General features: G+C 51.1%; 9 protein-coding genes across 9 annotated transcripts; 6 read left to right on the plus strand and 3 right to left on the minus strand.

The window, feature by feature from the left end:
* Nucleotides 1-1,778: 1,778 nt before the first annotated feature.
* On the plus strand, nucleotides 1,779-2,468 carry EsH8_I_000569 (uncharacterized protein; the record flags this gene model as incomplete). Its single annotated transcript, XM_083267982.1, has 3 exons — nucleotides 1,779-1,950; nucleotides 2,043-2,184; nucleotides 2,276-2,468. 3 exons carry the CDS (start codon nucleotides 1,779-1,781, stop codon nucleotides 2,466-2,468), a joined length of 507 nt encoding a protein of 168 aa, XP_083118420.1.
* A 1,103-nt stretch (nucleotides 2,469-3,571) lies between these two features.
* On the minus strand, nucleotides 3,572-4,883 carry EsH8_I_000570 (uncharacterized protein; the record flags this gene model as incomplete). The annotated part of the gene is made up of 4 exons (XM_083267983.1): nucleotides 3,572-3,790; nucleotides 3,900-4,367; nucleotides 4,483-4,795; nucleotides 4,873-4,883. 4 exons carry the CDS (start codon nucleotides 4,881-4,883, stop codon nucleotides 3,572-3,574), a joined length of 1,011 nt encoding a protein of 336 aa, XP_083118421.1.
* A 1,276-nt stretch (nucleotides 4,884-6,159) lies between these two features.
* Nucleotides 6,160-7,330, plus strand: EsH8_I_000571 (uncharacterized protein; the record flags this gene model as incomplete). Its single annotated transcript, XM_083267984.1, has 4 exons — nucleotides 6,160-6,211; nucleotides 6,271-6,427; nucleotides 6,505-7,186; nucleotides 7,265-7,330. The coding sequence occupies 4 exons, from the start codon at nucleotides 6,160-6,162 to the stop codon at nucleotides 7,328-7,330; spliced, it is 957 nt and encodes a 318-aa protein (XP_083118422.1).
* Nucleotides 7,331-8,810: 1,480 nt separating this feature from the next.
* On the minus strand, nucleotides 8,811-9,827 carry EsH8_I_000572 (uncharacterized protein; the record flags this gene model as incomplete). The annotated part of the gene is made up of 1 exon (XM_083267985.1): nucleotides 8,811-9,827. One exon carries the CDS (start codon nucleotides 9,825-9,827, stop codon nucleotides 8,811-8,813), a length of 1,017 nt encoding a protein of 338 aa, XP_083118423.1.
* A 612-nt stretch (nucleotides 9,828-10,439) lies between these two features.
* On the plus strand, nucleotides 10,440-11,386 carry EsH8_I_000573 (SDR family oxidoreductase; the record flags this gene model as incomplete). Its single annotated transcript, XM_083267986.1, has 3 exons — nucleotides 10,440-10,723; nucleotides 10,775-10,956; nucleotides 11,013-11,386. The coding sequence occupies 3 exons, from the start codon at nucleotides 10,440-10,442 to the stop codon at nucleotides 11,384-11,386; spliced, it is 840 nt and encodes a 279-aa protein (XP_083118424.1).
* A 1,627-nt stretch (nucleotides 11,387-13,013) lies between these two features.
* Nucleotides 13,014-13,526, plus strand: EsH8_I_000574 (uncharacterized protein; the record flags this gene model as incomplete). The annotated part of the gene is made up of 3 exons (XM_083267987.1): nucleotides 13,014-13,132; nucleotides 13,189-13,348; nucleotides 13,413-13,526. 3 exons carry the CDS (start codon nucleotides 13,014-13,016, stop codon nucleotides 13,524-13,526), a joined length of 393 nt encoding a protein of 130 aa, XP_083118425.1.
* Nucleotides 13,527-14,819: 1,293 nt separating this feature from the next.
* On the plus strand, nucleotides 14,820-15,775 carry EsH8_I_000575 (uncharacterized protein; the record flags this gene model as incomplete). The annotated part of the gene is made up of 3 exons (XM_083267988.1): nucleotides 14,820-14,859; nucleotides 14,920-15,264; nucleotides 15,336-15,775. 3 exons carry the CDS (start codon nucleotides 14,820-14,822, stop codon nucleotides 15,773-15,775), a joined length of 825 nt encoding a protein of 274 aa, XP_083118426.1.
* A 1,524-nt stretch (nucleotides 15,776-17,299) lies between these two features.
* On the minus strand, nucleotides 17,300-18,236 carry EsH8_I_000576 (uncharacterized protein; the record flags this gene model as incomplete). The annotated part of the gene is made up of 2 exons (XM_083267989.1): nucleotides 17,300-17,943; nucleotides 18,095-18,236. The coding sequence occupies 2 exons, from the start codon at nucleotides 18,234-18,236 to the stop codon at nucleotides 17,300-17,302; spliced, it is 786 nt and encodes a 261-aa protein (XP_083118427.1).
* Nucleotides 18,237-19,450: 1,214 nt separating this feature from the next.
* On the plus strand, nucleotides 19,451-19,971 carry EsH8_I_000577 (uncharacterized protein; the record flags this gene model as incomplete). The annotated part of the gene is made up of 4 exons (XM_083267990.1): nucleotides 19,451-19,494; nucleotides 19,548-19,749; nucleotides 19,809-19,856; nucleotides 19,918-19,971. 4 exons carry the CDS (start codon nucleotides 19,451-19,453, stop codon nucleotides 19,969-19,971), a joined length of 348 nt encoding a protein of 115 aa, XP_083118428.1.
* Nucleotides 19,972-23,410: the final 3,439 nt, after the last annotated feature.

The following is a 23,410-nucleotide window of genomic DNA, read 5'->3' on the forward strand; positions in this document are numbered from 1 at the left end:
GACCATCTAAGTATTTGGCATAGCCAATATCGCATCTGGTATAGCTCACGCCAGGGGAAATTCTTCGCGGAACAATGCACTAGCGTGTTTTCCCGATTCAAACTTGCACACAAAAGGTTTCAGGGTAGAGCCAAAACATTTATCCCATTGACGTCTCGGAGAACGGTACGAGCTCTTACGGCCGGGGCGGGGGATGAATGATCTGCATCGCAGGCCGGAGAGCCTGTTGTCGACCACTTATATTGAACGGGAGAGTGTGGCATGGCTTGCGCGGCTGGCTTGCACCTCTTGGTGGACACAAGGTCTTCAAGTTGACCGCCCGTCTCTCCAACTATATGGCTACCGGCGAGAATTGGCAGCTTATAAGCAGTCTGTGCAGGGTATGGATGTACAGCGGAGCGAGGGACTCGGGAGCATCTTCGTAAGCGATTGATATGTGGTAAGACCATCATCAAATCCCCCCTTCCATGTGTTTCCAACAGCGCACGTAAAGTGACCGGGCACTAGCCGTGCTATTGTGGAGCACATCTCTGACAATGGGGCACAAACGCCACCCAAATATCGAGCTGTCACTGTTTTATAACTCATGTCTGTCTATCTGTCTGTCCGTCTTGAGGATGAATTGCATGCCACGGATTCAAAAGGCTGCGAGTTGGAACTCTTTAACATATTAACAGAGGCAGCTCGCATTATCCTAATTGTTTCTTCAGGGTTTCATTTTTCTCCATATCCTCAATCCAGAGAAAAAAAACATACTGAAAAACTGAATGTCTTAAGAAACCAGACATGCCGATTCGTTGCACCAACCCCTCGCCCGTGGCTCACGCCTCCGTGAAGCTGTCGATGCTCAAGGGGTGAGGTGAGGTCGCTGACCGAGGAGTGACGGTCAAGGGCCTAGCTCGGATGACTCACCGAGGAACCGGATCCATAGTACAAGTGGCCCCTGGCGCTAGCCGCACAGGATCTGCAAAACCCACATCGCCTGGGAAACAGGACCCCCCCAACCCCTCTACCCACACCGCATCAAACAAATCAAAACCGGCATGCGTATCTCGTGGAAGCCGGACTCACCACCGATCCTATCCTGTCTGACCGGGACGGGAAGCCCTGCCCGAGATCAGACCAAACTCAAACGCCCAATGAATGGCCAGAGGGGGCGGTGGTCTGATCTGATGGTCGAGTGTCGTCCAAAACTACTCTCCTCGTGCGTGAGATGACTCTTCGGCCCCGGCCCAATCATGGCCTGCATCGCCAGCACGCGCGTGCAGCGAGTCAACAGATTCTTTTTTTTTAGTTGGTTCCCTCTTGGTCGCGCGCCTAAATTCTCGTTCTTATGTTCTTATCATGTTAGTGTGGTGTCATTGGGTCCGTCCCAGTGACCAGGGACAGCTCGGCCGCCTCAGCGAAGCCCGGCAGAGGCTGCGTAGCTCAGCCCTGCTTCGCGCCATCTCAAATCTTATCGGCCCGCCGAAAAGTTACGCAGGCCGCCCCCTGCCGGAGGGTTCCCACCCACGCCACAAACTCTCCATTAAAAGGCATCCATCCAGAACGGCGGCCCCGTAGTAAAAAAAGAATGGGTACCGAGCCATCGCGAATTGTTCGCCTCTGCAATTTTCTGCCGATAAGTTGACGAGCGACTCGGTTGGGGAACTCTCCATCGACAACCAAAAAAACAAACACCAGCTCCTTGCAAAAGAGGAGGAAAAAAGAAGAAGAAAAATTCCACATTAATCTCGAAGCGTCCCCGGACGCTCGCCCTCGTTCAGACAAGAGACGACATGGTCTTGAAACGAAACCCAAAGTACGAAATCTACTGGAGCAAAGACAATGAGTGGGCCATCATTGACGAAGAGGAGGAGGAGGAGAAGGCAAAGAGGATGAAGGAAGGCCCTCCTCCCGACGTCGCATCGTTTGTCGCCGGCCTCCTCGTCGTCCTGGTCCCTGCGACCTGTGGGTTTCTGTGGTGGCGACGGTGAAGCTACCGGGTAAGTCTGGTCCCCGTCTGTGTGCGGCTCGGCTCATTGTGCTAATACTCGGGACAGGCGAAAAACATGCATCTTGGCAAGAGATGCGCATTTTCCAGAAAGGCATTGAGCTGATGCCGGGTGCTCCATCAACGCACACGACTGGATTGCTGAAGGATGTCATGTGCACTTTGCATCATGAGGTCGAAGCAACCAGGCGGTGGCAGCTACGCCCCAGAGGCTCACGCTCAGTGCTCAGCTTACTCTCATTCCCGACGAGGAACGGCGCCGTTTTCTCATCGAGTGCTCAGCCGCAGCCATGCCACCACCCAGCCCCGTATGAGCTGCGCCTTCGCTACGTCGTGCGCCGCCGTCGACTCGGATGATCCGTCAGCTTCCATCAGCATCCACGCACGAATCAGCGCCCTCCGAGGCCATGGCACCAAGCGTCGCTCCCTGAGCAATGGAGGTCTGCACATCGCCGTACCTCGACTTGATCGATAGGCCGCGGCCGACGACGTGCTGTTATGGAACTCTTTGCTTCCACTGGGCGTTGTGCATGCGCGCTGCGTGTACGGAATCATAGCCGACTGAGAGGCCACCAGCGCTCCCTCGGCAGTGCCGATTGCTACCCTTGGCTACCTGCGATTCGGTGCGCATAATGGTTTTTCGGACTACAAGATGCCGTCGAACATCTGGGAGCATTTCAAGTTGTATGATTCCGAATCGAAATGTGGTTCTTGCGCGATGCAGGAGAAAGCTGCAGGACGGCCTTGGTCACGACTATTGTGGCGGTATTATGAGATTCATAAGGCACCGGGGTCAGAGAATGGTGGCAACGCGCTTCACCTTGCGGGAGTCATTTGTGTAATGGCCCAATAGAGGGAACTTATAAACCGATAACACTAAACACACTACCAACACCCGGGGTGAGAGCAACCGTCCTCCAGCCAGGCCAGAAGACGGGCGGAGCCACGGAACGCATGGGAAGCACAACAGCAGCATTGCACTGAGGAGACGCAAGAAACAATTCAAACTTTGCAGCAAGAAACCCAGGTTCCGGCGGTTACGGAGCAAACTTACCGACCGGGCGAAGAACTCAACCGTTCCCGCTCGCCGCCCGCACTGAGCTTGGCGCGGCTCTGCCGGGATGCGGGACGTCATCCGTGCCCGGGCGGTCCCGATGAGCGGAGGCACGCCCGACCGCACCGGACGACAAGGGCCGCGTGCTCGGGGGCGGAGTTCCGGAGCCCTGGCCCCAGCAAGCAGGCAACTGAGTGGCTCGCACAAGGAGAGACAGACAGAGTTGGAGATCCTCACGCATTTTCCCACTGACGATTTATGAAATCCAGGCCCGCGCACGGGCTGGCCAATTAATGTATTACGATATAACGACGTTCAATGAGCAGGTTAGAAAATAGAGTCCGTTTCCTATTGATCGCGCCCCCGCCTACCTGGTATTACCGGGGTGTCCTTGTGTAAAATTGACAAAAAAAATCATGTCTCATAACAGCCTCTCCCGGCTCCAGATCCGAACCCAGCCCAACTCCCAAACCCGTGAATCCGTAGCAAGAAAAAGGCGAGTTTATCGCAACAAAAAAAAAAGATCACTGCGGCCTGAGCTCGACGTCGCGGCGGTACGTCCACGAGTGCGCGTCCGAGTACACGGGCTTGTAGCCCAGCACGCCCTCGACGAGCGAGAGGACGATGGCCGGCGTGAGGGTGAAGCCGCCGCCGTACCGGTTCTCCGAGACGAGCACCACGCGGTCGATGTTGGTGCCCAGCCCGAAGGCGCTCTGGTGCAGCCGGACCTCGACGGCAGGGGGCTGTGTTGCGGACGAAACCAGTAAGCAAAACGTAAACTTGGTCCGCAGTTACACACCCGGGGGGAGGAGAGGGGGATGAAAAGGGGGGGGGGGTTCGCTCGGTTCTCACCTTTGTGCCGACCTGGTGGTTCACGCGGCGCCACCGCTTGAAGTAGTCGGCGAGGAACTTGAGGGTGGCGCTGTGGCCGCACTGGATCTCGATCTCGTGCACGCTGCGGCTGTTCACGATGAGGTGGTACGGCGGCTTGAGGAGCAGGTCGTCGGGGCGGGGCATGGCGTCGGCGCGGGGGATGAAGTCGGGCGGCTGGGGCGGGCCCGACGGCGCCGCCGCCGACTGCCTGCCGCCGCCCAGCGAGAGCCGGGCCGCGCGCGCCTCCATCTCGACGTCGGCCCACTCGTCGGCCGGGGACATGGAGTACGGCGGCAGCTGCTTGTCGTCGGCGAAGCAGTTGTGCACCTCACTCTTGAAGAGCGGGAACAGCTGCGCCGGGTGGACCAGCTGGCGCCGCGGCAGGGCGACGACGAAGCCGCCCCGCTCCTCGCACCATGCCGTCGAGGCCTGTTCGTCTTTGGAGACCTGCGTCTGCGTGTCAGTTCTCTCTCTATCTCTCTCTGCGTGCTCTCTCGAGATACACGAGACGGGACGCCGCTGGGGCGGGCGGCCTCCGTCTCGCATGGAAAAGTAGACCCACTTCGATAAGAAGCCGCAGCCTGGACCACGTCGACTTGAGCTTCTCCAGCAGGGCCTCGGTCCACTCTTCGTTGACGGCGTCTTCGAGGAGCTCCGTCGCGGCCTTGCACCATGTGTCGACGGTGCCGGCCACGGCGGCGACGAGGTCGCCATTGTCAGGGTACTCGGCCTCGAGCTCGGCCAGGAGCAGCTGCCATTCCGGGTTCACGTCGACCTCGATGCCGAGGATCTCCTGCAGGCTCTTCAGGGTCTGCTGGAGGGGGCAGCCCTCGTTGGACCAGTGGTCGCGGATCGCGACCTTCACTTTGAGGGGTCTGCTGCCGTGTTAGTGCTCCGTCTCATGGGAGGGAGGGGGCTTTTTTTCATTTTTGGTTGGTTGGTGGGTACTCACAGATTTGACATGTCAAAAGACTTGGTGGTTTAGTTTGTTTCGATGGTTTCGATGGTTTGCCTAAGTTGCACAATGGCCAAATCCAAAGAATACTTATACTGGTTCTCTCTGGACGGCGAGGGGGTCATCCGCGGTTGATGTCGGCTCCCAGGCCGGGGGGGGGTTCCCGCAAGCACATGCGTCAGTCCACAATCCACCCCGGGCGCCAGGATGGAACCAGCCGCCCAGCTGAAGGCGTGGCGTCACATCATACGGGCGACGAAGGGCGGGGCTTTTCCACAGCCACCTTTAGCGAGGCAGGAAAACCGTTGGCACGAGGGGGAAGCGAGACGCACCGTGACCGCGGGCGATCTGCGAGTGGGACATCAGGCCAGATCACCATCAGACGTGAGCCGGGCGTATTCTGCGGGAGTTTGTGTCCAAGAGGCGGCCGCATCAGGTCTTTGCCATCCTGAAATGCCCGACGGCCCGCACCGAGACAACCCGGCAGCCGCCGCGTGATGTCACGGGGCCAGATGATGACTCCCGACGAGCGCCGTCGAGCCTCGATCAAATCCCTCAAGTCAACCCGTGTTTGCCGGGTGGCAGGGCGAACGCTGCCCTGTACGTCGGGGAGCGCAGCAGCCTAATCAATTGGCGACCAGACCTCGGGAGCCCGTTAGCGCTGTGAAGCGAAGCGAAGCTCACTGCCCAACGCCGTCAACGCCGCTGGCCACTTCCCCGCTATTTCCCCTCACCTAGCGCGTCGAGCCCCTGAAAACGGCCTGAAACCAGCCGCCATGCGCCAGGTCTCGCCCTCCGTCATGTCCACATGTGGAAAGGACTCGAGAGGGAGAAAGGGAACCCGCACGCAGGCACCCGTAGGGCTGGGCGCCAGGTTGACAGCTCATGCATGTGTCAAAGGGGGGAGAGAAAGAGGCGCCTGCACCTGTGGTGCATTGCAGTCTAGTGTCGTCCCAATGCCAAGGATGCTCGGATGAAAGCTGTCGTGAGAAACCTTGTTTGGGGATCTGTTCACGCTGGTGGCTTTTAGCTAGCCACACTCAATATTGAGGCTGTCGAGTGTGTCTAGGCAACCAAGGGAAGGCTGAAAGAAGGGGGAATGTGTCAATGAAGCTTGGCTTTGACGTCCGTTCCTGGCGATGGTTCGAGGAACGATAAAAGATTGCTGTTTCCCCAGATCCATGAGCATAGTCCCACCTCTTTCAGCAGCGATTCAAAGTCTTAAATCATACGATCTATTGTGTCTACTCAAGCGCGAATCGCTTCATAATACATAATCTCAAAATGTCCCGCCTTCCCCCCGCCGAAAAGCTACCACTCGCACTGCGGAAGAATGGTACGTTGCGACACTGCTCCCCAATTGTTCATAGGTACCAGCACTAACAACACACGCAGTCCGAGATGAGTGGGAGAGCAAAAAGGAGGACCTCCAAAAGGAACTCTCCGAAGTCCTCGGCGCCGAGTGGACGCTGAACGACATCAGCCCCAACGAGCTGTACCCCTACGCGGGAGATGGCTACGCGAAGCAGTCACTCGGCAGTTGCATTGCGCAGTAAGTCCTTGGTCATCACTTGTCCCGGCACACACCCACAAACACTGGTGATCGACTTTACTAATGCCCCGGCCCAGATACGTCTCCTCGGCAATCTCCAACCTCAAGTCCTTCGCCTCCGAATACGGCGACGACGGCAAGACCGAGCTGAACTCCATCTGCCACGCCCGCTCCCTGATCCTCGACCTCGACGACCGCCCGGACAAGAACGCCCGCGTGACCTACTGCGGCGTGCTCGTCAAGGACGGCAAGCTCGCCCTCGTCTTCGCCGAGAACAACCTCGGCACCAACGCCGACTACGCCCTCGACGCGCGCGGGCTCCTCAAGGCCCTCAACGACGCCCCGCCCGCGCCGGGGTCCGACGCCGCCATGAGCTACGCCGCGAGGACCTCGATCCGGCAGGAATACGATCCCAAGATCGAGGAAACGCGGGAGAAGCTGGCCGGCATGCTCGAGAAGCCCGACGTCGTGCTCGTGCCCAACTTCGAGGCCAACTTCGCCAAGATCCGCCAGGCGCAGGGGAAGAAGGGGAGCAGCATCCGCGACGACTGGGAGGGCAACCTCGGCGACTGGACGCGCAAGTACTTCGAGGGCCTGGTGTACCAGATGACCTACCAGAAGTTCGGCGACGACGACCTGCTGCGCGAGGGTTTCAACGAGGCCGTCGAGAAGGGCGAGATCCACTTCCGCATCGTCGACAAGATGGCCTACGGCACCTACGGCGAGGTCGTCCTGGAGGACGGCGTCGTTTACGTCCAGGTATGTCGCCGCACATGGCTGCCCGGGGGGTGGCCCCGAGAGTGCACTCCATCCTTGCTGACTTTTTTCTTTTACCAGACTCAAGCTCATAATTTCGGCACCAACGTGGATTACGCCGCGGAGAAGATTCTGGACCAGCTCTGAGCTGCCTGGGTATCGGGGAATGGCTAGACGATGAGGACTCGGGGCGAGGACTCATGTCGAGGACAGCGTGGGGCGTTTTAGCTACTTGAATTTGCGACAATGGATAAAGATCGCATGAATGAAGAACCAAACCAAAAAAAACCCTGTTCTGCATCGAGTAAAACCTACTGACTGTTTAAGTATCATGCATGCTGCGCCACCACATGGCCGGTGCTCGTCTCCCATGATCACCAGCCAAAAGTCCACTCCTGGTACAAGTAGATTTTGAAGATTCTCTAGTATAGGAGTAGAGACGCTTGGCTTGAGTCCTATATCCATCTCAGCGGTGTTCGGTCTTATATATACTAGAAAAGGTGACAAAAGTCTTTTACCATTTATATATTACATCAAGCCGTTAACTAATGTAACCTGGTTGCTTGTATTCCTTGCGACAGAACATAACGCTCTTCACGTTAAAGGTGCCGTTGCCATTGATCGCACTGGCAAAGAACTTTAGACTGTGTCTGAACCTAACTGATAAGAGTAATATTAGAGTGCTTTGATCGATCGTCGCACGCTTTACAAGAGGAGCACCTCTAGTGTAAGTTATATTTGCACTCTTAGCTTGTATGGTTCAGCCTGGTTCATGAAGTCTGGCTAGCAGACCTTCCTGATCGGGAAATGTCCAAGTATGACGTCTGTTTGCGCGGTATTGATCTGAAGTATCTGGATGTTCTAACGGCAATGCGAATAGGCGGTTGAATGAACTTCGCATCTGGATTACCGCTCTTGAGTGCAATGCTAGAGGGGTGAGCTTGATGGCCTCGAGATATGGAGACTTGGTTACAATGCAAATTCAGCCTTTAGTTGGCGGTACCATATTGCAGCTACCGAAGTTTCTGACATGCAACAAAAACCCCAATGAAAACGGTAAAATTTTGGTAAATCACTTTGGTCTCTTTATTTCAATCAAGTTGACCTCTTTGGAAATATGGTTGCTACCTGCGAACTTGACAATGCTCTCTATTAGCTAGGTGGCAAGCGGACGATAGAAACCCCAAATTCATTTGCGCAAAAAAGGAGCTTACGTGGCAGTCGATCTATCTCATCTAATCACGTATCACGCTGTGAGACCCTCGGCCACGATAAAAAAGTTCGTGTACAGAGGAAACGGAAATTTGCCTACGTAGCTACGATGACCTTTACTGTTGGAATCACAGGTTAGCCGTACGGGAGGTAATCGATCGTAAGCAACGAAAGGTCAAAACTGGTACTGTATTCTGGTGGTTGTATATCTGTGTGTTGAAGAGTAGGTAGGTTGGCAGCAGCAGCAGTAGTGAAGATATTGCTGTTGGCAGCCCAGAGGTTGGGTCCCCGGGTTCCGCTGCCGGCTGCTGCTGCTGGCCGTCTCCCTGTATTCTGGCTGAGTAATCCAACATTTACACTTAAACCTAACTCTTCCATTCACAAACCAACATTCGCTCGCAACAGTCCGGCACAATCACTCATCGCTAAAGCCCACAAGCTTGTCGGACGTTTCCCACAGCTTCTTGGCCGATTCCTCGTCGTAAGCCCACGGAGCGTAGCCAGGCTCGCTTTGCGATGCCATGTCGGCTGGACCTTGCTCGATGAGATCGCTGAGATACTTGCCGCCTCGGCCCTCCCATTCCTTGCTTAATGCTGCGTAAATGGTCGTAGCTGCTCCCTGAGGGATGCTTTTCATATTCTTTTGCAACGCTTTGTCTTGTGCGATTGACTCTAAATGTTCCTTTGGGAGGTATTGGGAAAGGTTGGTGGCAATAATACCTGGGTGCAAAGAGAGGGCGTGTAATCCTTTGGAACCGTATCGTCTCTCGACCTCATTGGCAAAGTAGATGTTGGCCGTTTTGGACTGCCCATACGCACTCCAGGGATCGTAGGGACCGTTTTTGAAGTTATAGTCGTCGAGGCGGACTTGCCCAAAGCGATGGGCCATAGATGATACCGAAACAACCCGAGACTGGAACTCGGGGGTAGAGGCTGCAAGAAGCGCGGGCTTCAACAACTGGAAGAGAAGGAAATGGCCTAGGTGATTGGTCCCAAACTGAGTCTCAAACCCGTCCTCTGTTTTGCCCTCTGGTGTGGCCATAACACCAGCATTGAGGATCAGAAGGTTTAATTTCTTGCTCTTTGAGAGGAAGGCCTCAGCAGCTGAGCGTACCGAAGCCAGTGAGTCTAGGCGGAGTTCGAGAGCATGAATTGGCGCATCAGACTTAGGGAAAGAGCCAGGACCATTCCTGACGCCATCCACAGCCTGCTGTGCTTTGGCTGCATCTCTGGCTGTGAGGAAGAGGGTGGCACCTGTGGCGTGGATGGCGCGTGCTGTTTCAACACCGATGCCTGAGTTCGCGCCCGTCACAAGCACGACTTTTCCGGTGAGTTTGCCGATAAGACCTTCGTCTTGGACAACCTGGAGGGCCGTGGGACGCGCATCTCCAGGACCCTGGGGGCTGACGTGGGAAGCGGCGTATCTAGACATTGTGTGACTTGATGTTGTTTTTTGAGTATGTTGTTGACGAGGCTTGAGGCGCGGATAGAGAGGACTGTGTTGTTATGCTTTGGTTTCCAAGATGTCGATTCGAGGCAGGAAACAGCCTAGGCTTTATATCTGCTGTCAAGACACACTGGACACTCTAACTCTCCCGGCCGACGACCTTCCTGGCTCGGACTCCAAACTGAAAATGGGCTTTTGTCGAGCTGTGCTCGGCCTTAAGCTATCTCCATACGTTGCTTGGTAATTCAGTAGATCCCAGAATCTGGAAATGGGAAGCAGGTACCCACTATGATGTTGCAAGTCGACGCTGTCTAAGTTCAGCCGAGCATGAGTCGATGTCAGTATCGGCACCCCCCATCGGGGACCATAGCGTCAAACCAAAACCGGTAGTCAGTCATTCCATAATGCAGATGTGTCAATCAGCTGCGTGACGCAAAACACTGGTTGCTATTTTAGCGCCGAAGCGTGTATTCAAGGGTGTTAAGTTATAAAGCTTCACCCGGCCATTCGGCAACTCAACATTTTATTCAACCACCTTTGTCCACTATTCTTCAGTTTTTATAGAACCGCACTTTTTTAAACCATTTATCGCAGAATATGGCTCCTCTTGTTTGGCTAATTACCGGAAGTTCCACCGGATTTGGTGCCGAATTTGTAAAGGCACTTCTTGCGGCAGGAGATAAGGTCATCGCTACGGCACGCAACACCGCCAGCATCGAGCATTATGAAAAAGCAGGGGCATCTATCCTCAAGCTGGACCTGATCTCGAGTCAATCCGACTTTGACAAACTAGCCGAGAAGGCCATTGGCATCCATGGCGGGGTAGATGTTGTTGTAAACAATGCTGGATACCCACACTTCAGCACTATTGAGGACGATAAGTATGACTACGTCTCATCTCATGGGCTCACAAGCTTCTAACTTGATTGTAGCCTCGAGAACTGGAACAATGTGTTTCAAACTCATGTCTTCGGACCTTTGGGGGTAGCACGAGCTTTTCTGCCGCACTTCCGGGCGAAGAGGAATGGAAAGTTTGTGTTCATGGGGTCTATTGCCGCGTGGGGAGGCTTGCCAGCAGTGGGAGCGTATTGCAGCTCGAAGGCAGCTCTCCGAGGTTTGTGACACGTCAAATTCTGGCCGAAACGAGATGGTTGCTAATCATGGTGCTAGCCGCCGTCGAAAGTCTGGATCTGGAAACAAAGCCTTTCGGAATCAAGACGCTTCTAGTCGAACCCGGCTACTTCCGAACCGAATTTCTCAATGAGAAGAAAGCAGTCTTTGTCGACACCAAGATTGCCGACTACAGGCCCCTTGTGGATAATTTGTACCCCCAAGTCAAAGGGGTCCATCACAACCAGCCCGGTGACCCTGCCAAGGGTGTGGAGCGTGTTGTCGAGTTGGTAAAGTCCGACGCCGCTGGAGCAGTATTTCCTGTTAGTTTGGCTCTGGGCGACGACGCTCTCGACACAATCCGGAACAAGTGCAACGCCACGTTGGAGCTGCTGGACAAGTGGGCCCATAAGTCCTCGAACACGGCGTTCTGATAGATAACTTTGGGTTACGTGGTGATGGGGAGTGACATTACAGACATCGTCATGTCCGTAATGTCGCTTTCCAGGAAATATGTCAGCCATCCCCATGTACTTAGAGCAGAGAGGACTATGTTCATCTACGATTTATTTACCTGATACGTATCTTTTACGTGTTTCCCTTGCATCTAGAGCTGGCAGCCACAGTGATGAAATGCATTTAATGTTCTATCCGGCCAGGCGTTGTGTTCTGTGGGTGGTCAGTTTTTCTTTCTTCCAAATCTCTATTGCTTAGAACGCTCTGAGGCTGTTGCTTTTCTATTGGCATTCAAGACTGAACATAGAGTGGTCTGCTTTCCCAGTGCCCCCAAAGACACGTAAAAAATAGCTCTTCGCGCTCTCCCACTTTTTTTTCCCAGGGTAGAACATCTTACAGTGGAACGTTATGACTTAATTAATCAGCAAGGTAAATGCAAGGCACTGCGCATTAGGCTTGTGTACATGGCGAATCTGGTTAACAATATTCAGAGATTGGCTACCTTGCAATCTTCATTCAATTTCATTGGCCAAAGTCAAGGACAAGATTAGAAGCTTAAAAACTTTGAGGTGTGATCTTCTGTCCTGTTCAAATTTATGTGGACAAGGGATGACAAAGCCCTTCAGTCTAGCTCTCATCTCAGTATCCCTGTGCCTAATAAAGTATAGCTTTGTTTGTGCCAGACTTCCGGATTAGGGAAACAATCAAGCAAACCCACTAGCTTTTGAGGTCGTGCGACAGGGCAAGCTTTGCGTCCGTGCGACCGGGTTCCTCCAGGGTAGGGGTGAGCACAACAAATGCGACAGCTCCATGAAAAGGCTCTGGGGTAACACGAACTATTCTGTATGTATCGGCGAGGGAGCTGCTTTGTAAGCCATTGGATTGTTTACCTGAAGCGGTAAGGTATGAGTAGAGGAAGACCATGGCCCATCAAAGCCCACAAGAACAAGCTCAAATCTGATCCAAGCCACCGCTGAGCTACGTAAGAGCCAAGGCCTTAGGAAAGTCAAGTAAAGGACATTGTCTAGAAGACTTTGGGACTATGCTATCAAGATCAGTGGTTACAGTTAAACGCAGAGATAGGGGTTAAAACGAGGTCGTCGTCACTAAGCCAACCTCCTGGACATTCTATGTGGTTAGTGCCACTCACTCTGATGCGGTTGCACGGTTGCGCCATAGAGGCTCAAATTTACCCTATGCTTTGCCAAGAGCGTATTGCCACCTTAAGCCGCGCATGATCCTTCATTTCAAGTCACCGAGTGCCGAATACCTTCGTTGCCAAGAGTTTTACCGTCAACGCTGGCCATTTTTTCCTCATCTTGCGCATTTCTAAGCTCACCTGATCTATACGAATCGCGCCAACATGGTGAACGCGTTCCACTATTCTCGAAGCTGATTATTAACTCGACGTTTATCATGCCTTATATTGTCATCGAATGATTTGCCAAGTGGAGCGTGCCATACGTACTCTTCCCAGCTCATCCGGTAAGCAGCCTCAAGCTAAGCCTTTTCTCAGAAGAAAGACCTTATAAAGTTGGCGATTGTTCCCAATGAGTTTGAAAGTTCAGAACTAAACAGACCGCATACACTGAATTAAGCCATAAAATGAAGTCCTCCCTTACTCTATCATTTGGCCTGCTTCTAAGAGCAGTTCAAGCCATTAACATGACAGACTATGCACCAGCATGTGGCGTTGACCGAGGGTTCAACCTCTGGTACAGGGAGTATGTCAACCCCCAAAACTTATGGCTTAACAAAACTCATATAAAACCCTGAGTAGAATCCTCGGTGCCTTTGAGGACCCGACGACGACGGACAGTGTCACGGAATTCTTCGCACCTGGTGGCGCCTTGATTCTCGGTGAAGTGGGCGTCACAGGCGACCAGATTCTGGAAGCACGTGGAGCTATTCTGCCCGCCGATGGTTCAGTGCAATGGAACGTATGTACCAATCTTCATTGCTTAGCAACATCCCGAATCTGGCCAGCTAACGTCGATCAACCAGCACTTCCCGAACAAAACCATTGTCGCTTCAGAAACGCCGACGAACAAGTCATTCGAGGTCGCCGGGGTCTTGGAGATAACTCTGCCCGCCAATGCAAGCTGTTCCACAACCTAGTAAGCCATATGAAGTTCCTGGAAAGGTTCCATAGCACACGGGATAGGACTGACGATGCAACTCCAAGCTTCCAAACACTCTTCACTGTTGAAAAGAACTTAACCACTGGCAAAGCAAACCTTGCTCCGCAAGGCGGAAGTCTCCTCATTTACCATGGTTTTTCTATCAACGCAACGCAAGATCCCTGCATCAAGTAGGTCATCAATTCGACAAGCAACGCCCGATCAAGAGAAAGAACCTGAATCCGATTTTCAAGATTAGTGGCGAGGGAAAGCGTGTAACATGACTAAGCACGAATGACGTTGACGATTGGCGGGTGGTTACCTGATGACAACCCTCCAGGCTGTAAATCACCTTGACCATAGAACAAAGACCCATTTGTGTGCTGCAAGAGACCTGGGAATTTTTTCTCCTTTCGATATAGTTAGTCATTTTATTTTTTATGATATGCGCACAAACAAAGATCGCATCGTGTGCGACATATGCAGGAACAGTTTCATGGCCTCCTTTAGGTACCCATGCATGTCCTGTCCCACAATCAATCACATACGCCCCCACAGCCAGCAACTTTGAAAATGGCTTTAGTTGCCTCCTCGTCAAAATCTGTCATTGCGGAGGTATCTTGATTGTAGCTCGCGAAGCTGGTATTGTAATTAGGTCGAAGAAGGCGTACTGAAACAGCAGGCACAAGGTATCATCCAGTCGGCCCAGCTTGACTTTTACATAGGATCGGCTGTGGCACGATCGGAGCAAAATGATGGGACCTTGAAAACCCAATCACAAAAGACAAACTTGAAGAGGTATCTGGGCGTAATAGTAGAATGCCTAACAGGCCTGCTAAGATGGAAACTCTGATAGCCGTGCTGGCGTGATATCGCAGGGTTAAGGGGAGTGAGGAGGAGCTAGTGATCTGACCAGAAATAAGGTTCGCGCTAGATCAAAAGCAGAAAACAATCTCAGTCTTGGCACCAGTCTAGCTTAGTTTTGGAACTTTGGAATCCGGCCCCCATCCCGCCGCGCCTTAAGTCCGGGAGGATCTCTTTCATACATACCACGACTTTCCATCTACAACTCTTTTTTTTTTGATTGTTTTCCTAATTGAGCAATATCCTAGGAGAGCAAACATCGTGCTGCATCTGTCTTACCAATCATTATGCCGAGAGGCTCCAATGTCTCACACCCATTGGACAGGCATACGCTTTATTGACATCCGAAACGATACGCAGAAGCGCAATCGTTTCTCTCTGTGATTCCGGGGCAACCTTGGTTCACTTCAGGCCAGTGAACAGGCTTATGAGCCGCATGCCTGCCTCATCTTTGGTCCCGCCTACAGGTAATGCCATTTTTATGAAGGCGATGTATTGCAATAGGATGACGCTGATGTGGCCAAAAGCGGGCAAGGGGTTCGCTTTTGTGACAGCAAATTCGCATGGCCAGCCGGCTGATGAGGATCGCAAGCTCATACGAAGTCATGTCATGAGGGGGAAGAACACCCGCAAACGAACTACTTCGAGCAGACTCAAGGGCAGTGCCTATACTACTGCCTCCGCGAGACAAGGTTTAGAGCATTGTATAAAGGACACTGATTTGCCCGAAGAGTCCCACAAAGCTCATGCAGGACACCAGATGTGCTCTAGCGATGTTCTTCTATCATACGACACCCCCCGGCCGACACCACTTGCCGCCAACGGCTTCGCTTTTGTCAAGTTCCCCGAAGAGATCGACAGCAAGGCCCGGGGTATGCTATGGACATGTAAGCCACTCCACATCAGCGTTGGGATATCCCTTTTAACACATTCGTCGCTGCAGACTTTACATATTTGAAAGACACCATGTACCCGATCGCAAGATACCACCGTTCCGACTCTGCCAACACGTATTGGTTCCACTGGACCCAAGTCGATCTGGCATATCTACACTCCATTCTTTTTACGGCATCTTTCTTCTACGATAATCTGGCAGGATATGAAAGTAAAAGGACAAAATACCACTCATTTAGAACCATCAGCGAGCTTAACAAGCAATTGGCTGACGCAGAAACTGCACTGACTGACTCAACAACCACTGTGGTCATGGCCATGGCCTTCATTGCAGAGTGCTTTGGAGACGTGGATGCTGCTCATATGCATGTGATGGGCCTCAAACGGATCGTCGAGCTGCGCGGTGGTATGGAGTCGTATGCGAGCAAGCCTCTCCTACAAGCCAAGCTTCGCCGGTCAGCCATGTTTCTGTCTGCTGTCGTATCATAGTCACTAATGACGATGTTTATAGGGCTGGTTTGGTCTACAATATTTGCACCGGTGCTGAACCAGCATTTTGCGAAGAAACTCCGTCTTATGTGTCGGCCTTCGACCATTCATCTGAGCTCCTTTGCCTTAAGCCGCTGGATGCATCCTACCTTTCTCGCTCGCGTACTCTTATACGCGCATTAGACAGAAGACTCTACAACGTATTCAAAGACGTTCAAGGGCTCTCCCAACTGCTCAACAACAGCTCCGACTCCGGTCACAAGATACAAGAGATGGTTCTCGAAGAGCTATTGACATCTGTTCAGTCGCGGCTACTTATGCTGAAGTTCAATGACCATGGCAACAACATCGCAGAAGTTCTTCGGCTGTCACTTATTGCTTATTTGACAACTGTTTTTTGGTGTTTCCCAGGTCTCCGTTTTGACTACCCGCATCTGGCAACGCAATTCCGGCAGGCTTGTCTCGATTTCTCACCTACGACAGCCAGGGAAAAATATCATTTCGCTTGGGCTTTAACAGTGGGCGCAGTCTCTTTGTTTCACGGACATAATCAGGACTGGCTTCTGAAAATACTGCACCCTCTAATCCGAGATCACCTAGGAACGACGTGGGTTGAAGTTAAGAGGAGCCTGGGCCACATCATGTGGATTGGAAGTCTTCATGATTGCTCAGCGTTAGAGATGTTCAGCCACTATCTTGGGGAAACTGTGGCAGAAGATGTAGCTGTTGTCCGATCAATATGATGCATAGTTATTGGAAGGTATTTGCCCTTGCACAAGCATAGACAGTCATCGTAACTCGTCACATCGTGAAGGATCCATGCTCCAAGTGTCGATGGAGTGGGTGTCCGTGGGATACTTAGATTACAGATACTTTAGATCGTCGAATAAAAGTTGTCGTATCTGCTTGACTTCCCGGTGTAGAACCATGTCGACCTCGCTGTGGGCATAAGCCCCGGTACGTGGCTCTCTCCGCGCCCTCCTCTCAGAAAAGGGTAAAAAGGCCTCCTTTTTCCTTTTTCCTAGCGCCAGCCTAGATCATCTTCTTCAACTACCACCACAATCAAGTAAGTTGACACCCCTCCTAGGGCATTGTAAGGGCAACCACTTGTCAGGCCTCATGCGCCTGGAGACGCTAATCCCCGAAGTATGCCTCGTTGAAAGTCCAAGAACCCGGCTCCGGCTACTGAGGACGAGCCTACGAGCGCTGACGAGGGCTCATCGGCGCTCTTAAGGACTCCTTTGACACACTGCATGTGGTGTGTCAAGGAGATCCTCAATCAGGGCACGAGGAACCGAGTTGAGTGTGTTACCGTGCGTAAGGACTTCTTCCCTCAGGCTCTGTTGCTGCCTCCTGCCGAACATAACATAATAAAATGCGGGTTGAATAATTTCAAAATTAATTTTATTGGAGAAACCCTCTATCGGTTGTTAAGGTAATAGCGCTGGAAAACAACGCAGGGAAAAAACTCCATACTTGTTTGTGAGGTGAGGACGCTTGAATCGGATATTCCTCCTGGTACGCTTAGACGAAGTTTCCCTGTCCGTGGCAGCGGGTCAAGTGCTGACCAAAAGGGGGAGCGGCCTTGACGCAAGCGGTGATAAAGCCAGAAACCCATTTGGAGTTGGCGTAGCTTCCATCATCATGGTAGTCCGCCATGAACGTTCCGGTTTGGGTGAATGAACCTGGGCAACCCTGCAGAACTCGACCGTATTTCCGGGTTGTCCATGGCTGGGTGGTCCAAACGCCAGCCTTGCCAGTCTTAACAAGAGTCGAGTACTGATCAGTGGTAGTCGTTGTCCAGGTTTTGGAGTAGTTAACACTAAAGCTGGATTTGAGGTAGTCTTTCACAAATCCGATGTCAAGACCAGCTGAGCCTGAGACAGAGTTCGAAACACTCCAGCCAGTAGCAATAAACGAGTTGATGCCCTCTCCAGCCCCAACCACAACTGGGCCCATTTGCACATCCCAATCAACGAACTTCGTCGTTGAATCCACAACAACCGCTGTGGTAAAAGCGCAATCCCGGGGTAGCACGCTGCCCTTGGCGTTGGCAACATTTTCAGGTGCGGTAAAGTTGAGCCAGGCATGATCGACCTCAGGTGTTTCAAGAGCGATACCTTCCGCCTTTAGGTATTCGTGAAGGGCAGTTTCATTGACGATTTCCACTACGAGTTTTCAAGTCAGTAACCACTTCGTACTAATATACTCAAAGTTTGACCCCTTGCCAGTACCCTGTGCCAACACTGAGAAACACTTGGCCTGGTCTGCATTGCCACAAGTGACTGAAAGGGATGACTAGGAGCAAGAAGCACTTACTTGTGTCTCCTTTAATGAGGAGCATCTCGCCAGGCGCGAGGACTTGACCGACGCCGCCTCGGGCAGTCAGATCGCTGTCGGTAATGGGAACAGCATTGACGCTTGCGGTCAGAAGAAGCCCGATAAACTGGGAGATCCTCATTTTGAACGAAAGATAATGTGGCGAGTTGATTCAGAACGAGTGTGGTAAGTTGAGCTTCGATTAGCGTGCGGTGAGGATGTTGCTTTGTGTCGAGGATACTTTGCCGTCTTATATGTCCAAGAAGCGAGGCATTATGTCCTTCATTTATTTTTTACCTTATCTTTCCCTTCAAATGAATACTCCTTCGTCAATTCTTAGACCGATCGGGTAACCGGCAATTGTAGCTACCTTACCTTGAAGGCTGCGTGAGGATATGAGTCATGAACCAATGCTTCTTGTTCTACTGACCTCGGTTGCGCAATAGCGGGTATGACTCGCTTTTCCGTTGGAGCTCAAAAGACTTGATGAATCGCAGCTTGTACCTTGCAGTTCATATTATCTTGTCATCTGAGGATAGACCCCTCACTTTGTGATCTTAACAGGCAGTACACGTGAGAGAAATAGAACGGTCTGGATCGGGCGGTAACTCACAGCCTGGCGTAAGAGGCGTATCCAATTTCCGCGAGTCGGTGAATATCGCAGGGCATGTAATAGTTTCATCTTGATAAGCCATTCTGGCTACAGTCTGTACCCCAAGTTCTGGAGTCTCGTTCATAGTAAGTTGTTCCTTTGAGGCAAAACGCTGCAGCAGCACTTACATGTCGATGAGGTATCTGTCCCATGTAGGGTCTGGTGAAGGCTCATCGGGATGTAAATATATCCCAAGCACTTAATCACAGGAGGCTTCAGCTCTGGAGATAGGATAAAAACACATGGAAAAGGAACCTCGCATCAACGTTACAAGCAGAACACCTTTGACAGGTACCCGTCTAGTATTGGAACACAACACGTGTTTCCTTTCTGGCGTCTGATTAGGTTTAGTTCAGATTAGCCCATTGTCTTACGGAGCCGGTCACGAGATTCAAAATAGCCCCTGGCTGAACCCAATGTCTGGTTCGTCAGCTGAGCATAGTCAACCTTGTACCCTAGATTTAATAACTATCACGCAAATTACCGAAGACACTAAACCCATAAAATGAACGTATCCTGCAATACAGCTTATCTTTTACTCCGGAGTTTATTGGGGGAGTCAAACTGGCCTGCCTTCACATGTCACAGATCTTGCATATATTTCAACGTCCTGCCAGACCACCTCAGAGTTTCTTCATTCATTGATCCAACCTCTATCGACTATTTCCCAGTCAATTTGCTCATTGCTCAACTACCAATTCATCATGCAAATTTCATCCCTCTTCTCTTTCGCGGCTCTGGCCGCTGTGTTCGTCTTCCCAAGTGCCATTTGGGTTTTATGTACTGACAGTAGATCTCCAGTGCCGTGGCCAACTTGCACAGCAGTGCTGTCTGCGTCAAGGATCGAACTAGCGCACCCGTTGGCGGCACCCCTTTCAGTGTCAGTTATACGTGGTCCACGAATTACGAGATCCTCGCCGCCGCGACTAAGTGTGCCTGTGACTTGTACAAAAAGCGCAACACCGGTAACAACCAGTGGGACCAGTGTCCCGATTGTACATTTGTACGTTTCTTGCCGACCGAAGTACAGTCTCTTCTATAAGTATAACTTACACACTCTAGGACGGCATCGAATGCAACTCCGCCGGCTGGCACATGGGTGGTAACCAGGTATGTTCATGAACACGGTCGAGACCGAAATATAAGCTTGAATATAACTTTTTACTCTCAGATTGATGACTATTGCAAAAGCTGTGGCGCCCAAGGCGCCGAGGCCAACTCCTAGTTGAAAGAACATTTGGAGGAAGAGATTGTAATCACAGAGATTCTATGGTCCCCAGATATCTACATCGATGGTGTCATGTTTAGGTTCGATTCTAGAGTAAACATTATTACTTACACAATAACAATGCAGCTCTTGATTAGCCTTAGCTTTGTTTCATTTTATCTGATTCCAGTTCATGTTTGGTTACCAATTTATGGAATCAACTTTTGCCGAGTACCCGTGCTTTCCATGCCTGGGGGGGTTCATGGCAACCCAGACGACACGAACGACTACAACGGAGACAGGGATGAGCCAGAAGCATAGAATACATTTCTGTGCTGGCGGTGAATGACTAGTGCAATATTGCAGAAGGCATTTATTCCCGTTATTTCCACTAGGTCTCTCTTGCCACAGAAATACGGAGACGCTAAATTGCGCGGCTCGTGATTAATACGAATGCAGTCGGATTTTCAGTAGAAGGGTTCCGGACCTCTCGTTTAATTTGAGCTACTGGGTTGAGTTGCCTCTCAGCTATGCATGTACATGACTCAGCTTCGTTTAACATTGTATTCGAAAATGCCCAAGAGGCAAGCTACGAGCCGTACGCATTGAATTCAAATATTTTCGGCGCAATTGGATTCAAACGAGTAGTAAATGGAGTGCAGATGATTGGGGGCCAATGTTGGTTAATTAGACTTGGCTAATGTCAAATTCGCCTATCACGCCTCTTGAGAGTGTGATCGTGACATTGAGCATGGTTTGGTAAATCAAGCTTTTTCACTTCCAGCCTTCTGCCTGTCTATGGAGTTGTAAGCGAAGTTTACACATGTTGAAATCAGTACCGCCCGTATCGGTTTGTCTGTTTAGATCACAGGCGTGTCATCTATGGCCAGGAGGAACAGGGGTAAGATGTCTTAATTAGCAATCGTAGCTGCGAGTAGGGATGTTGACATCAGACGGACAGATGGGCACCCCATGAGAATATTTTTTGTATTAATATCTCTCTTCAAACGAAATCCTTCTCATCTTACTCAATCAAGAAAAGGCCGTTTGCCGCTTAAGTTACAAGTAGATCTAGACTCTCCAAGCGGGCCAGCAGGGGGGGTAGTAGTAGATACAATAGAGCCATCGCACGTGCTTGTCAATTTTGCTGGCCTGGGGGCCGGCTGTTGAGCTGAGGATTACTCTGTATATTTACCCGTAAGTAGCGCGCGCGGGGGGGATACATGAACCATGAATTCTCCGCCAGAATGACCCAAATGCCTGGCCTATTGACGAGGGTTACTTCCTGTTGTCCGATGCCGAAAGATGAGCTTGGCGATTACCCGAGAGGCCGTAGCAATGATGAAGCGGAACCAGTATGCTCAATCTCAATCCAAACTTAGGACCCGCAAAGAGTTTTTCAAATCTATTCGGCTCATGGGCGTTTTTTTCGAAATATTGATGCAAAACTAAAAGCAGTAATCAGAATGAAGTCGACAAAAGGTAACCTCGCTTGCTGCTGCCTCACAGGCGGCACCGGCACCAACCTTGTTCTTGTCAAGAACTAGCGAGCAAATGAACAACAAATGTGGTCAGATATAGAGTCTATCGAGTATGCTTAACACCATACTTTTTCTACTTTAAGGACGTGGCCCAAACTCTGCCATCATAGACTTCCGGACGAAAGAGAGAAAGTCCCAAATGTTTTAGTGCTCTCCTAATCTTATTTGCTGCTTCCACCCTACCAAGCCATTCAATTTGCTAGCTCAAACCTTTTTTCACATTATGACTGCCTGGCAAGGATTAAGTACACCGAGTCATGAAACTGACATGGTTAAATAAACTGCAAACTATTTGTGATAAAAAGCCGAACACCCGTAATGATTTGTGAATGGGTATCTGATAGGACAGGACACTAAGCTGCCTTGTCCCGCTTCTGGCGCGCCGCGGAGTAAGCCACCTGTTAGCACACTGGTCGTAAGAAACGTAACGCTGTCAGTTGCCAATATGCAGAAGTAGCAATGTAAATACGGAGAAAGAAAGATAAAGAAGGAAAACACAACGACATCAAGATCTCTAGTAGCTACTGTGATCGCATTAGTTGCTGCCAAAGAAAAAACGGTCTGATAATTGACAACCTTGCCGCTCTTGTCGCTTTCATCGCAGGTGGCATTGGGCGAAATCCGTTACCCTGCATTAATGTGCTGCACTGAGTAGCAACGTAGAGAAGTCCTACAAGACCCATGCTGATCCTTGTTTGCATGTGGCAAAGCACCTACTATGTTGAGTCATTAACATCATCGGACAACGGCTATACGGCAGCCCTATGGAAGGGATGTGTGCCATCGCGTCACAGCTACTACAAGATGTCTGACTTCATATCTGAGCAGCCGGTGGGATGAAACCAGCGGGAGAGGTACCTAGACATTCGAGTCATGGCTACATTAAGATGATATTTTCGCAAGAAAATTTCGACCTAGAGACTGAGAACAATATTTGAGTGATTGGAATGCCGTTCAAGCTGGGGTTTGGCTGTTCTGCTGAACCAACCTGCCTGGTGCTCCATGGGTTCAGACTCTACAAGCAACATTAAAATGATCGAGACACAAAAACTAGGCCAATGTTAACATGTGTACTAGGCAGGGAACATTTCTGACACGCTGGTGCACTGAAATCAGGCAAATGAAGCAACACAACGATCATATTATTTTCCTGCTTGATGCTTTGTATTGGGGTTATGTTGGGTACATGGGAAAACTCTTGCATCCCCAACGAGTCGTGGAGACCTTTTTGACTAACTACTATTTAATGCTTATTCGACTTCCGTTAATTACATGGGTTGTCGTCGGGCCTGGGTTACTTCCAGGATCCCCCCTTATCAGGCATGCTTTGTCAGACAACACGCACCTAGCTACTCATTGAGGAGTTGTGACTTCGCCATTGGGATAGGCACGTAGTAACGCTTTGGCATTGATGGTTTTAGTCACACTATCTATTCGTTTACCCTTTTGAGCTTGGTCCCTATGTACATCGAGCCGAACTTCCGCGGATGATGTTTATACCGCTGGATCATAGTACTCAGCCGTCAAATACCTTGATATGCAACAGCGGTAGACCCCGGGTCCCTCAAGGAGACGCCTTGATGTACAAAGGCTAAATACTCTTCCGTTCAGTTTGAAAACCATGTTATATGGACTGGAGCGTCGTCGATGAGGGCAACGCTTCCAACTTCAATATTTTAAGATCCCAATAGTTCCGGATACTTAGGGTAAATACCCAAACTACCCGTCCTAGGCCAATGTGCACAACTATCATGTATTCTCCTTTCAAAACACCGCACACGCCTTATCAGTGATCTGCTTTCGTCCTGAATGTTTTGCGGCAATGAAAAGCGCATATGATGAAACGCATTGGGACCCAGTCAACGGGGAGCGGCTGACGCTCTTGACAGCACTCGCTTGCTCTACCGGGTACGATT

The sequence above is a fragment of the Colletotrichum jinshuiense genome, chromosome 1 (assembly GCF_051148585.1).
Source record: "Colletotrichum jinshuiense chromosome 1, complete sequence".
NCBI lineage: Eukaryota > Fungi > Ascomycota > Sordariomycetes > Glomerellales > Glomerellaceae > Colletotrichum > Colletotrichum jinshuiense.